The sequence below is a fragment of the Siniperca chuatsi genome, linkage group LG14, assembly GCF_020085105.1.
Source record: "Siniperca chuatsi isolate FFG_IHB_CAS linkage group LG14, ASM2008510v1, whole genome shotgun sequence".
NCBI lineage: Eukaryota > Metazoa > Chordata > Actinopteri > Centrarchiformes > Sinipercidae > Siniperca > Siniperca chuatsi.
Genome location: NC_058055.1, coordinates 17180884 through 17194828, shown reverse-complemented (window position 1 = coordinate 17194828; position 13945 = coordinate 17180884). Strand labels below are relative to the sequence as shown.

Genomic DNA, 13945 nt, shown 5'->3' with positions numbered 1-13945 from the left:
GCATGTAGATTATGCAATGAAAAGCAAAAAGCTGATAGCATCTGGTCTCACTTGTCTCTGTCTTGATTTTTTCCTCTTTTAGTTGGCTTCATTTCTGCTGCAACATACAAAAGATGGCAAATTCAACACCCAGGTAGTGGAGGTTTAGATGCTAATAAGCAGCCAATCAACAGCCTGTTAAAGAAAGCCATTGATTTGCTTTAATTTGATTGGCCCACAGCCAGAAAAACTGTACAGTGGTAAATGTCTATACATATATGAGATATTCAAATGGATTCAAGTTGTTTTTAATTTTTTTATTTTTATTTACCCCCTGTGTTGTGCATAACCTTCCCTCATTTATCTGCCCAAAATAATCTTGCCTTGTCAGATGCTCGGTTTTGGACCCTGTTTAGATAAAAAGACATAGACAAAAATCCTGAAACTTTCCATTACCCACCAATCCTGACATGTAGTGTGTGTGGAGCAAACAAGTGGAGCAAAAAAAAAAAAAGTAAGGTGAATCCAAACACAGTAGAAATAAAGTCATTATTGGTTGAAAAGCGTCAGATAGATGCAAGCAGATTTCTATCAAACAGGCACTGATTGTGCAAAGTGTAAAAATAGAATGCGGATAAGACTATAAACTGGACATATTCTCTGGACAAGAGATGTATGGCACAAAAACTAGTGTAAATGGGGCCGGAAGATACAGTAAGAGACATGAACCATGGTGCATGGAGCTTGTGTCTGTATCTTCGTCAGGGAATATGAAAGGAGTCTTTGATCCACTGGTCCCTGGAGTTGCTGCTGGGTGGAGGCAGAGACAAGGACGAAGAAGACGAAGGCTGTGAGAGAACTGCCGTCACTTCCTCATCCTCGTCCTCCTCAAAGTATTCATTATCAGCACTGAACGCCTCAGACATTAGCGAGGAACCCTTGTACTCCTGGATGGCTTCATGCAGAGACCACAGCTGGCACAGCAGAGACATGTCGAGCTGACGCAGACCGACCTGTTGCACACAAACACAAAACATCTGTTCTGGCCATCAAAGATTACACAATGAGGAAATTTAGGAGGAAATTTTGTGTTTAAGTTCATTTTTGACCTCAGAATTAGTTAATAATCTTAGCTCAAGGTGCACTTAATATACATCTTCACAACTGAGCAAACTCTTTCCACTGATGAGATGTGGTTTAAAGCCTTGGAAAAAGCTAGTAAGTGGACCTTGAGGTAATTATTTTGTCAAACTTATTTATCATCATAATAATTACGTAAATGCAGATTTGTGAAAGTGGAAAAGGGCAATCCACAGGTTTTCTTTGTGCTGTTTAGACAAACACACATACATTTAGGCAGGATATTCGCAGACCACCTTACCATCTCTTTCCGCAGCAGAGCCAGAGCAGCGTCCAGTCCCCCCGGTTTGCTGTGACCGCGCGGCGCGTCCCCGCCGCCCCGGCTGATGTCGGCCTGGATGCGCGCTCTCTTGCTGTGCACCTTCTCGATGTCCCGCCACGACCCACCGCTGGAGTTCAAGATGCCGCTCAGGCCTTTGGGCAGCGACGGCAGCCCCTCCACAGAGGAGACACCGCCCACTGGACGGTCCGCCGCGCTGCACTGACTCCCATTCATCACGACGCTGCGCAGCGGACTCAACAGGAGACGCAACGCCACAGTTTCTGCACTGATCTCTCAGGAAAGCAGGACATGGATCACTTCCAAATGCGCACACAGTCTAATGCGTTATGCTGTCTTACCATCACCCAAAGGTGCTATTTTCCTCTGTCCCAGGTCTTGTTATCCGGCTTTTCAAAGGCAAAACCAAATCAATGCATCACTGTTTTCTGGGCGTGAGCGAGCTACAGTAGAAGCAGTGAAATCCGGGTTAATGTCAGGCTTCCTGGCTTTGTTTTGTTTCCTCTCCTTTGTGTGGAAGATTTCGCCGGCAGCCCCCGACTCCGCCCGGCAGTGACCGTGGCACGCCCCGCTAGAGTCTGCGTATGGGGAAAGGGAGACTGTCCGTGGTTTGTTTGATTCAGCGGGATTACTGCTGAGACAAAACACAAAGAAATACATTCAGGCTGCCCAACACTGACATCCTAAACAAGGCCATGATTGGGCAGACTGATAAATTAAACAAATTAAAGAAACAATTGCTGCAGATGTAACTAATTCACAAGACACATTTTAAACACTAATGCAATGTACATGTTTATTGGTGCTTAAAGTGGTACTTGTTTAAATACAGCATTTTCCAATTAACAAACTTAATGGCATTGCTTTTTGCATTTGGCGCCCCCCTGTGGAAACAAACAAACTGCAGTATTCCTAAACAGGCAAGCTTTGTTCAGATACATAATTAGAAAACTCTTAACTGCCTTGAACAACACTGAAGCTGGCTTTTATCTAATATGAAGTGCTGTCTATTGACAGTGTACAGTTTATTTGCTCTAGATGTTTTTAATGAATAAAGAATTATGAGTCTGACTCCTGAACGTTGCCCCCTCACATCTGAGCATCACTGAATCATATGACCATCATCACCATCATGTATCAAATATATTTACAATAAAAACCTCAGAACTGCCAGCACACAATGACAATCTTTGCATCCCCAGAAGGTCAGAGACAATGGAAATCTATCTGAGCGTCAGACTGAACAGTAAATAGAAAAATGCACCAGTGAGGGTTTGATCAGAGGACTGGTGTTTAACAATATACCAACAAGAGTATACATTTTTGTGATTTGCACCATGTTGCGGATACCACAGATCAACCAATGAGAAAACAGGTGTTGTCATTTCCCCAGATGTCAATTTGGTGGCTGTTTTGGATTAATCAAAGCCAATTAACTATGGAAATACAGTCTTTTACTGTAGAATACATATTAAGTCTCATTTATGGTGTTAAATTAATAACAATGATTAATGTGAATTTAGAAATGTTCAGTTCTTAGCATTATATCATAACTTACAAATTGACAAAAAGTAAAATGTTCAAACATTTGAAACATATTATGAAATCATGTAACATGTTATTTCTGCCAGCCATATAGGTATGTTAACTGAAGAGCAACTTGTGCACGTTTGACATTTTAATCCTATTTCAAGTGCATTTCCTGACCAATTTTGAATTCAGCTCTATGCAAGGATTCAGTCAAAGAGAGATTCGGCAAAGCAGCAAACCAGAGTCAGTATTCCAGGACAGAGGGAAGTAGAAACAGCGTTCCCCGTTAATCCACGGTTTCAACCTTTTCCATGATGGTTACTGGCTGAGCTCCTTGAGGCTGCGCAGTGAGCTAGCGCAGCTGGCAATGAGGCTGCAGAGCTGGATACTTGACTCTAGGGAGGCCGAACTCTGTAGCTGGGTAGTGGCCCAGCGAAGTTTGGTTAGAACAGCTTCCTCAGCTTCTTGCAACACAGGTTGTAGGGCAGCACTCTGTGGACAAACTGGGGGGCGGGCAGGTGCCACGGCTGTGGTAGAGGCAGGAGTTGAAGGAGAAGGGACAGCAGGTGGAGGCAGAGCAGCTCTTCCCCCCGCGGCAGCCCCCTCACAGTGCTCTGGTCTGGGAACTGACACACTTGCCTGACTGCTGCTGGCACCTCCATTGAGTTCAGGAGCCTGGGACGGTGCAGTGGACTGGGCTGCAAGCTGTCTCTCTCTCACTTGGGACAACGCTGCCTGAGCATTCAGAGCTGAGAGGAGTGGAGAAAAGGAAGAAAGGGAGATATGGAAACAAGCACAAATAAAATTTACAAAAGGCTCAAGGCAAAAAAAAAACATGATGGAGGAAAGGAGACAGAAAAAAATAATAAAATGCGAGGATGTGCATTAAGTCTGAGTCTGTGAGTTATGCATACCAGGGTTGTCCTTGTCAACATCAGAGTCCAGCTCCTGACATGAGACACAGTAGTTTTTCTGCTGTTTGTCCTGGAGAAGAATTGTCTGGAAACACAAACTTATTTCAACACACGTTACACCACTCCACCTTTTCTACATTATTAAAGACACTACCACCATCACAAACCCAACATAAAAATCCACTTCACTCACCCCACACACATCACAGCACTCTCCCAGCATCCTGTATCCTTTGAGCAGGTAGTCTCCCATCAGCTTGCTGATTTTGTCTTGTCGCTCCCTGCGAGCCTGGATCACCTTCATCTCTGCCTCTGTTGGAGGCTCCCACTCAAAGTCTATGTCATCTGGGGTCAGTAACAAAGTGCTGATTTAATTTAGCTGTATTGCACTATTATCCTCACAAAATGCAGTGCTGTTGCTGTCATACTAGCCACTTAGCACTGCTGTAACGTGTGTGTATGTTGTCTATCTAGGTTAACTCGATTTTATTAAGTAGATTTTACAAAACTTTTGCAGTTATTAGAACATGTGTATGCAACACATTGGTCAACGTTATGTTGTTTTTAAACGTGATTAGCATTGCCGCAGTGCTCTGCTAGGAAGTGATGATAAGCTAGCTAGCAAATCAACCGGGCTAACGTCAGCTAACAGTTATGTATACGGCGGTGACAACATATCTTAGCAACAATTAAATTAAACACGAGAATCATTGCCTACACGTGCGCCATAATAGTTATTTATCAACAGTACAGGTGACTGGGAGAAATGTCAAAGTTAGCTTGCTTATAAGCTCAAGAGTTCACAAACCTCCATTCAGAGCCATGTTGCTTCAGTGCTACACGTTGTGCGTGATGACGTCAAAGCCGTCAAGTGTCTTCTTCTTCTTTGGGGTTTTACGGCAGTCTGCATCCTTTACGTTGCATTACTGCCTCCTTTTGGATTTAGTCTTCCTCAATGTCAATTTTTAAAAGTTCTGTAATTAGTCCAGTAGCTCTTTATACATCCATGAGTTGCACTCATAAGGCCTTGGGATTATTGTTACTACTATATAGTATGGAGCTGGGACACTGACAAACATAAACAAAACCCCCACCACAATAATTCTGTTTCTGTTGACTTTAATAAAGCACCTACAGAACATCTAATAGTACCCCAGTACCAGAACATTTTGGTTATGGAAATAATTCACATACGAAACAGTAGTTTTGTGCTAGTAGTAGTAGTTTGGTGCTGCATATTTTAACTTCAACAAGGTTAGACTGTACTGTAGAAGATTGTACATTGAGTCACAATTTCTTTATTTTGGAAGCAGAAATTCTATTATTCAATTAAAATATAATCCATCTCCTAAAGGAACCTTATTTCTAAGGCCTTGGGATTATTATTACTACTATATAGTATGGAGCTGGGGCACTGAAGATGTATAGAAACACACATAGACAGATTGGGTTTGAAGGTTTCATCACCACAGAAAGAAACACAGAGAAAGAGCCTGGGACCTTGTCCCAAAGCTAGTTAACTCTTAATCACTCCGCATTAAGTCACATATGTAGCTGTGTGGACTTTCAGACAGGTAAACTGTTAGCAGGATAAGCAGTGCCACCAATAGCCTTTCCATAAATACAAAGAATAAGAAGAGGAAAAAGCACTGCTTTATTTTATAATGTGCATGCCAGAACAACAACGGTAACCATCTGTAAATATACTGTGACCAATTTAAAGAACATAAAGTAGTGAAAAAGTAAATCTACTGTATGAATTAATGTGTGTGTGTGTGTGTGTGTGTGTGTGTGTGAATTACTGTGCCCTATAATTTATGTATAAGTTCCTCAAATTGTCCCACTGTCGTTCCTAGGCTTCCTTTATCTAATTTTATTGTATCACATAATAACAAATTGCACCATAATTACAAAATGTTACACTGTATTGTGTGGGCTGTGAAATGAAGTGTTACCGAGGCAAGTGAATGAGAGCAGTGTTGACGCTGACATCCTTCTGAAAGCTGACCTTTCAGTACAATGGGCTGGTCCATTAATGAAAACACAACAAACATAAACAAAACCCCCATCACAATAATTCTGTTTTTACAATCATTTTTATTGTATTTTGGGTTATCCGACTTGACGTCAGAAACAAAATCTGATACATTTCACAGAAAGAAAAAAGTGCCATTCAAAATAAGAGATGAGTGCATCACTGTTATCGAAAGCACAGTGGTTTTTATGGGCTACAAGCTGATTTCCTGTCTTTCCCCCCTCTCTCTGAAGGGTGGGGAAATGATTTTTATTTTGCACATGTATAAGTGTGGTTCTACACAAATCTTTGGTCTCTAAATGTTGGATATTATTTTGCAATCCAAATACTCCCTTCTACAGCTAAATGACATCAATTAAACAACAAAAAACAAGAACAACAAAATCTGTGAGAGGACTGATGTTACATCTGTACATACATCCTTGATGTGTCGAAAAGGTCATTCTCTCATTCAGTCACTCGGTTATTGTTATTTGGTCTCATTACACCAGTCGCATCCTTCTTCTTCTTTGTTTTGTGTCACTTCCCCTCGTTGTCTTCCTGTCTTTCTGTGGGTTTCCTCTCAACCTCCAGGGTAACATCCTCTATGGAAAGAAGTAAATGCAAAGAGACGTTTACAACATGTGTACAAAATTCAGTCATCACCTGAAATTGTTTCAACATTATAACACATCCACTAACATGCAACATCATACATTAAATTGCAATATGGATGATCACTGAACTGCATTTATTGTAGCCTACTATGAAGGTAGAAAGGACTCTTTAAATAATATAAAATTATGCACAATCATTCATTTAAATACCCTGGGAGTTTTCATTAAGTTTTGCTTTATACTATGATTTTTTTGACAGATAATAAGCAGTAATAAAGTTTATGTGTTGCTTAGCCTAACACAGAAAACAAAGCATACTATGGACAATTATGTGTACATGGTCATTTATACATCCACTTAAAACATCTGAATACATGCACACAAGTCCAAGCCAACAGATCACAATAGAGCAGACTTTACTGAACTATATACCGTGTAGGAACCTCACCTTGACTATGTGGGAGTTTTCTTTCAAGACACTGTAAAAGAAGAACATAAAAAAATTAATTAATTAAAAAGCCTGAACATTATCACCCAATAACAAAATGCCTAAAACAAATGTCACCTCTAAATTGTATTCCTTACTTGCTAACTTGTACAATAAATCTCAACAATATGATTTCTAGGTGTGAGTGATTTTGTACTTACACTGATGTGCAGTCTTTACTCTGCTCAATATGGAAAGGAGGTTGATGTGAAAGGAAGAAAAAAGTCAGATGGGACGGTAAAATCATTAGAGAAGCCAGCATATAAACTGTGAGGCGCACTGGTATCAGTAAGATAGAGTTGAGGCAAATTAGACGTTTGATTGTGTGTGCTGTTAAAAAATACCTTCAGGCTTGGGGTGCATGAGCATCAATGGCAGTTCCACTGTGACATCACTGCAGAGAAAACAAACAAACCAATCAGAATAATGCAGGTGACTGGTGATCACTGCTAACTGGCTATATGGGCTGTGATATGATCATAAATAAACCCCACTCACCTGGCAGTGAGGCCGCCGAGCAGGCTACATGAAGACAAGAGCAACATCACAAGTTTGATTTAGTAAATTTCAATCTTTAACTTTTTTAAAAGTTTCCTTGTACCAACAATGCTTAAACAGGAACAGATGCTTACCCTCCTCCGGCCACCATGAGGTTAATTTTAATCTTGTAAGAAACCAGGATTCCTAACACCTCCTTTTCCACACCCGCTCGGTGCCTGTGGAGAAGAGGAATTACAAGGATTTGAGGGATTAAAAGGTTTAATTCAGTTAAGTGTTCTTTTAAAAACTATTGTAAGACATTATGGCCACGAAGTGACGTGCAAGAAAAGCTACTGTAAATGTAAAACTACAAAGTGCCAAATGCATTGTATGCAAAGTTGTCAGTCGCAGAAAAAAGAACAGCTTTGGTCTGAGATAATTTTTCTGATTGTCTGAACTTTCTAGCAATAATCAATTGAATTACATGTAAAGCCTACTTACGTCCTGTCTGCTGTGTTTGTGCACTTACATAGTGGTGGAGGCCAAGTTGGTGTCCTCATCCTTCAGTCGTCCGTCCAGCGCCAGCCCCCTTTTCTCCTTGTTTTCAGAAAGCAGTGGTGTGATGCTCAGAGTATTTTCGTAGGTCCCATTGGGCTCCACTGTCTCTCTGTGGAGGATAAAACACAAATAAACCCATGCGTAAACATACTGCATGGCTTGATGCTTGACATTTGTGTGGTTCTATACTTTCAGTTTTCTGTCCACGTACCCAAACTCTTGGTTAAGAACCACCTTGGTGTATTTGTCTGCTGAGTAGAGGACAATGTCTGTGGTTTGGTCCACTGTGAGCGAAGGGGAATGGAGATAGAAAGAAAGAGTGAGACAAAATAATTTTGTTGTGCTCTTAGTAATAGTTGTATTAAATCTATAGAAAAAATATCAGAGGTACCCACCAGTGATTTTGAATTTCTTGACTGTTTTGTTGCTTTCATTGTTGATTTTGATTTTGATTGGGATTGCTTCGCCATGGAAGTAGAGCTGTGGTCAAAACCAGGAAACAACCACTTAATGGTGGGGAATGGTGGTATAGTTGGGAAAACTTAGTCTTAGTCTGCATTCAAACTCACTCTGGAAACATTAACAAACATTTAGGATAGCAGAGACATGTAGTAAAAAATGTTTCCGAGACATTTAAATTATAAAGTTTTGCTACTGTACATCTTTCTCCATGGAAGCTTCTAGATGAACAGGCTTGTCCGACATCATGAAGCTTTTGCAGAGTTCAGCCTTGGGCCCGGCGCCCACCTGAGAGGGGGCGTACTGGATTTTACGAATGATAAGGCGAGCAGTGTCCCTGTTGGGCACAATGGGACAGAGGAACAAAGAAGAGATGGATGAAGAGGAAGATGTTGGTCAGGCAGAATAGGAAGGCAAACAGTTGAAAGATGAAAGATGAAAGCATACTCACTTCTTTTCAATCTTCTCGTCAGGGTTGTTCTTTTCCTTGGCAAGGTAAGTTTTGACCTCAAAGTCGACACCACAAGCCTGCAAAGCAAAAAATAAAACGTTAGCAGCTGTAACAACTAACAGCGGCAACAGCGAACATACTTGCTTGCACACTAAGGGTATGGGATATGGAGAGGTGAATGGTGTTGGCAGATCAGCATGAAGTTTACCTTCCCCTTGTCATCTGGTCCAGGCTGCAGAGAGACTGAGCATGGCAGGTTGTTGGGAATCTAGAGAGACAAAGAAGAACATTTATAACTAAACAGAAGAGTTGTTTTTTCTGTTTACTTACAAAATAAAGCTGAGATTGCATTCAAACCACTAAATAGGAATCAGTTATGGGAGTTCAGACTCGTTTATCAACCTTTTCTGGCTAAACATTTTTAGGTCCCAAAATTCTTATGAATTGTCAAGTTGTCGTGTGAATTTGAGGACGGCATACTGTTTTATTCTATTTTGTATGCTCTGAGCAGATTATGTAGAAACAGTGACCTATTTCAAACCAATTTAATTCCCTTTTAAATTAATAATGTATCAAACAAGCAGTTTTATGCCATGACCCTCTCTGCATATCAAGCTTAATATGGGGTCTTTAAAATCGTAGAAAAGGTTTCAGTCGTAGTCATGTGGACACTGTTTTCAGAATCAAGACGTTTCGGCTCCCATACGGAAGTCATTCTCTATTGAGAAAATGGTCTGAGAACTCAGAAATTTAAGCTACTCTGTGTATCTTAAGCCCTGCCCTCAGGAAGGAGTCTTCGTTTACCCTGCCTAGTTTCACCTTTCAGGGTGAAATATTTTTAACCATTTTGTAAAATAAACTTTTAATTTCAACCTGAACACAAAAGATAGAACATGTTCTTGAATAGGCTGAGGTCTTAAACTTTACACTTTGTATCTGATCATGTTGTCATACTTCAAAACTGAAAGGGTATGCATTGTCTCCAGCCTTCTTCAGCAGGGTGTCATGCATTGTGCTTATGGTGGGCTTGTCGCTCTCGGGGTAGATCTGGACTTGCTGGATCCAGATGTCTTTCCTAAAGCACAGGCCCATCACATCCAGGTCATCACTACCATAACGGAAGGCACATGCCAGCTGCACAAACACTGTCAACACATAACAGTAGATTCATTATTTCATCGTGATCTCTTACCTCTCCAAATGACTCGATTCAGCTTTGAAAATGGAACTGAATTTAATATGGAACTTTTTTATGATGTTACCTTTTCTGTCTCCAAAATCAGCTGTGTCCAGCTTTACAACACCATCTGTAAAGGTAACGGACAATATTATATTTATCATCCTCACTACACAGCTGCACGCACACACACACACACACGTTGAAGAAGGAACGTACCAACTTTGTCCACTTGAGACACATGGTCCACATAGTCTCTCTTCCCCAGGTAGAGGGTCAGCTGTCAGACAGAAGGAAGGGAAAACAGAAAACACAGAGTGCTTCAGACCCTCTTGACAGTAAGTCTGTTTCCAAGTATGTTTCGCCAGTCACCACACAAATCAAAACAAGAGAAGAACTAGACAAATCTCTAAACTTACCCCTCCGTTTCCACTGGTCTTCTTGAAAACCCTGTGAAAAAAGGAAGAGAAACCCCATTTGTGTCTGATTCATCAACCCTTATGTTTTCAGTTAGCCCTGCCTTACATTACAGCCAACTGACCCAAGAGACTTGCTTGAGTCTAATATTGTTATGTATATATATATATATATATATAATCCTTTCACTCTACTGGCTTTGCTTCCTAAACATGTCCCTTGTTACCGTCCTTCATTCCTTCTTCCATCGTTTGCTTTCTTCCTTCTCTATAACATAAATCACTTCTCCTAACAATCAGAAGTAATGACAATAAGTTTTATGTATGAAAGGTTGAATATAGTTGCATAACTATAGAATTGTAATAGTATAGCAAACATAGTAAGTTGCTTATGAATATAAATAAGAGTACATCCATTATTGTCTGGATTAACCAGATAAAATAATGATTAGTTTTAGACTCTGAAGGTAAAGTGGGTTCCTTTGCAAGCAGCAGAAGGGCCAGTAATCCCTTATTCCTTCTAATCCAGTTAGGAACAGCTAAGTGTGGATTTACCTCATCATACCCGGATTGAGAGGCTGGCCCAGGTGAGGGAGCTACAAATGGTGTGGCAGGGTTCCCAAATAGCTCATTACCTTTGTTACTGTCTGAGACCACATTTGAACATCGACCGACTAAGCCTTTACAAACCTTAAATGAATACTTTAAAACTACTTGTCCCTTTAGGAGTTAGCTGACCCTGGGCAACGTCTGCAACTCCAAGGTAGTACAGTTTTAAAAGTGATTATAGATTTTAATGTCAGTGTTTCAGCTCTTTTCAGTTCTTTTTAGCAAAAGGGACCACTCTTTCCAATAATGATAACTTTTAAGTATTATATTTGGAAAGTTGCAGTGTGAATAGCTGCACAATAACAATAGAAAGACCTCTTCTTAAGCTTTGATTTTTCAGTTTAAAGGAGTTTTTGAGCAGTACTCAGGTTGAAGTAAGACAAATATTTTTGGGGGACAGAAAGAAAATAAAAAAAGGTAAACAACACTTACTTTGCCATCTCTGGAAGATCTTAAGGAGTATTCTGTTGGATGAAAAGAAAAAAGAAGTGACTTTATATTATTAGGAGGTCACAGTATCAGTCAAATATTGGGATTAAGAAACGTTTCCTTCACCAACAGTCAGCTTAGCCGGAGTGATGTTTTGTTTTGAAGGTACTGAAGGTTAATCCTTTGTGATAAGATTATACCATCAGTGTTAGGGCTCCTGAGCCAAAGCTGTTATCCGTTATTCTGTATCTGCTAACTGGCCACCGTTCGACAGACACAGGCCTCAGATTTACACGACACACACATGATTATGTCACAACGTGTTCCCCTCAAACGTAACAGAAGTGTCACAGCTGTTGCTTGTGTGGACTATTTAAGGACAGTTAAATGGATAAAACCCATTCAGTAACTTGCTGTAGTATTCCTGGACTTAATGAGACACTAAGCCCTAATAGTAGACCTCTATAGCTCCGTATTATAGATAATCACAGAGAGGTTAAGAGAGCTGTAAGCATTTGTTTAACTGTTGTTCATTAAATATTTGAAAATCAACTGGAATGCCATAAGAGGGGTTTGATAAACTGACTTCAGGCATCATCTGCTGTCCTGAGGCAGTCTTGGTCTTCACTTGTGAGTTCTACAAAATATTTACTATGAAACTTGGTAACTTCTTAAGTAAACGAATTGTTCATTTTCCATCTCGTACAGTTGTCCTGCCTCAACTGGAAATCTAATGGACCTGAGTTGAACACCGTGCTGAATGTAACTGGATTAGGTGTACTGAAGCAATTCATGTAACACTGTACAAGTTAGGCTCCTTATCCTAGTATTGTGGATCACTTATTGAAACAGTTACTCACTTTTCATTAGGCAGACAAAATCAAAGGAGAGTGAAAACAGAGTATAGCTAATATATATGCCCTGTGTTTTCCTCACGTTTCCCCTTCATTGACCAGATATATAACATTATATATTATATTATATTTTACTCAGCGATGAATTAATGTTCTGTTATTATTATTGTTCAGTTTAGCACAATTAGTGCTGGTTCTTGGCTGTAGATAACTGATCAAATAGTAGACTTGATGTCACATCTCTCCCTAAACTGAGCCGAGGAACTGTACCTTGTAGCTCTATTTCAAACTGTGAAAACCATTGTTTTCTGATTAGTATTGTGTATTACTTAAACTAATATGTGCCTGCACTTCTAGCTCAGTATCAGGGTTACAATCCTGTACTGTCTAACAAGAGGAATTTTGGGAGATCAGCACATTTACCTGCAAACATACTATCAGTCTTTTAGGCTGCTTTAATCTACAACAGTAATACTTTGACCCCTTTTGGCCAGCCAGGTACATTGCCACAAGCATAAAGAAAAAGTATGCATCACATGTCTTTCTCATATGCATTTATCTGTTGCAGAAATGTTTCACAACTCCCATTTAGAGAAACTGTAGGCTGTAAAATGGCCTGTAAAAGATTGCACAGTGTAATAAAATTATGATGACTACTACCATTCCCACTCAACTCCAAGGTGTAACATAACTCACTGATTTTCAGTTTAAAGTAGATAAATTTTCTGGCACAAACATATACAATCTTTCAAGTATGAGCCCACGTTGTTTTTCCCCTCAACAGCTAATCTATTCAAAAAGTAAAATTGTGCATCTTTCTCCAAGTGAAAATTCAGGCAGCTGCTGTATTTCATCATTAGTATCACCACTATATTCATCCATCCATTCATGGAGATGAAGAAGTCTTACCTCTTCTCAGTTGTCTGGGAGCTTGGTAGAGTGTGTCAGGGTGTGTGGAGAGTGCGGTCTGCAACAGTCCCCAGTCCCTTTTTATACTTGCAGCCTCTCTCTGTGCATCGTTCGGGCGTAACCGGTTCATTATTGGTGTTGTTGCCTGCTTCATAATCCAGTTAAGCAATCAGCAAATAGCCTTTTTGGACTACAAAGGGTTTAATAATACCAGCCAGTTAAATCACGGGGATACAACCACACAGTCGCCACATGGCTGTGATAATAGTATAGCTGATAATCCCCTCTGCACCTCCGCAAACCAAGCAATCAAGCCTCCTTTAATTGAATAAATCAGGGTCATAAAGTTTAGACCTTTTTAAATCAGGGTTAGTTTCTCTGAGATGGATCATTGTGATCTTTTTTTGTCAAAAAGGCCTGGATGTGTCATGACATGAAGTTTGTGGCTTGATATGCTGTCTTGTGTTTAATAATAGCCTTTAGAGCGGCTATTATTAGCCTGATCTATCTGAGAGCTGCACCTGTTTTAAACAAGGAGTCATGCTGTGTTGTTAATTGAGAACAAGCATCTGAAGAATCTCTCCTTATTGCTTATATTTTTTCAGTGTTGCTCATAAAGGCTCACAGAGACAAAGGTTAAAA

At 40.1% G+C, this 13945-nt stretch overlaps 3 protein-coding genes across 3 annotated transcripts; all 3 read right to left on the bottom strand.

Annotated features, from left to right (window-relative positions):
* Positions 1–299: 299 nt before the first annotated feature.
* Positions 300–2129, bottom strand: fam89b (family with sequence similarity 89 member B). Its single transcript, XM_044221945.1, has 2 exons — positions 1361–2129; positions 300–992 (listed from the first exon to the last, which is right to left on the bottom strand). The coding sequence occupies exons 1-2, from the start codon at positions 1613–1615 to the stop codon at positions 741–743; spliced, it is 507 nt and encodes a 168-aa protein (XP_044077880.1). The 5' UTR covers positions 1616–2129; the 3' UTR covers positions 300–740.
* Positions 2130–2168: 39 nt separating this feature from the next.
* On the bottom strand, positions 2169–4790 carry znrd2 (zinc ribbon domain containing 2). Its single transcript, XM_044221938.1, has 4 exons — positions 4652–4790; positions 4037–4188; positions 3844–3928; positions 2169–3678 (listed from the first exon to the last, which is right to left on the bottom strand). Exons 1-4 carry the CDS (start codon positions 4665–4667, stop codon positions 3248–3250), a joined length of 684 nt encoding a protein of 227 aa, XP_044077873.1. The 5' UTR covers positions 4668–4790; the 3' UTR covers positions 2169–3247.
* Positions 4791–5920: 1130 nt separating this feature from the next.
* Positions 5921–13410, bottom strand: arr3a (arrestin 3a, retinal (X-arrestin)). The gene is made up of 18 exons (XM_044221925.1): positions 13304–13410; positions 11544–11575; positions 10506–10536; positions 10306–10366; positions 10172–10216; positions 9864–10054; positions 9118–9177; positions 8910–8986; positions 8660–8795; positions 8395–8479; positions 8211–8283; positions 7971–8108; positions 7594–7677; positions 7460–7483; positions 7306–7355; positions 7123–7142; positions 6923–6953; positions 5921–6462 (listed from the first exon to the last, which is right to left on the bottom strand). The coding sequence occupies exons 2-16, from the start codon at positions 11549–11551 to the stop codon at positions 7138–7140; spliced, it is 1068 nt and encodes a 355-aa protein (XP_044077860.1). The 5' UTR covers positions 11552–11575; positions 13304–13410; the 3' UTR covers positions 5921–6462; positions 6923–6953; positions 7123–7137.
* Between the last annotated feature and the right edge of the window lie 535 nt (positions 13411–13945).

What these genes read in the sequence shown, in the direction of transcription:
- fam89b (XM_044221945.1), bottom strand. Translation starts at nt 1,615, where the DNA reads ATGAATGGGAGTCAGTGCAGCGCGGCGGACCGTCCAGTGGGCGGTGTC. An exon ending in CTCTGCTGCGGAAAGAGATG is followed by an intron (nt 993 to 1,360) that starts GTAAGGTGGTCT and finishes TGTGTGCAACAG; the next exon opens with GTCGGTCTGCGTCAGCTCGA.
- znrd2 (XM_044221938.1), bottom strand. An exon ending in AGTGCTGTGATGTGTGTGGG is followed by an intron (nt 3,929 to 4,036) that starts GTGAGTGAAGTG and finishes TTGTGTTTCCAG; the next exon opens with ACAATTCTTCTCCAGGACAA. An exon ending in TGTTGACAAGGACAACCCTG is followed by an intron (nt 3,679 to 3,843) that starts GTATGCATAACT and finishes CACTCCTCTCAG; the next exon opens with CTCTGAATGCTCAGGCAGCG.
- arr3a (XM_044221925.1), bottom strand. An exon ending in CATACCCTTTCAGTTTTGAA is followed by an intron (nt 9,178 to 9,863) that starts GTATGACAACAT and finishes TTGTCTCTCTAG; the next exon opens with ATTCCCAACAACCTGCCATG. An exon ending in CTCATGGTGGCCGGAGGAGG is followed by an intron (nt 7,484 to 7,593) that starts GTAAGCATCTGT and finishes GTCTTCATGTAG; the next exon opens with CCTGCTCGGCGGCCTCACTG.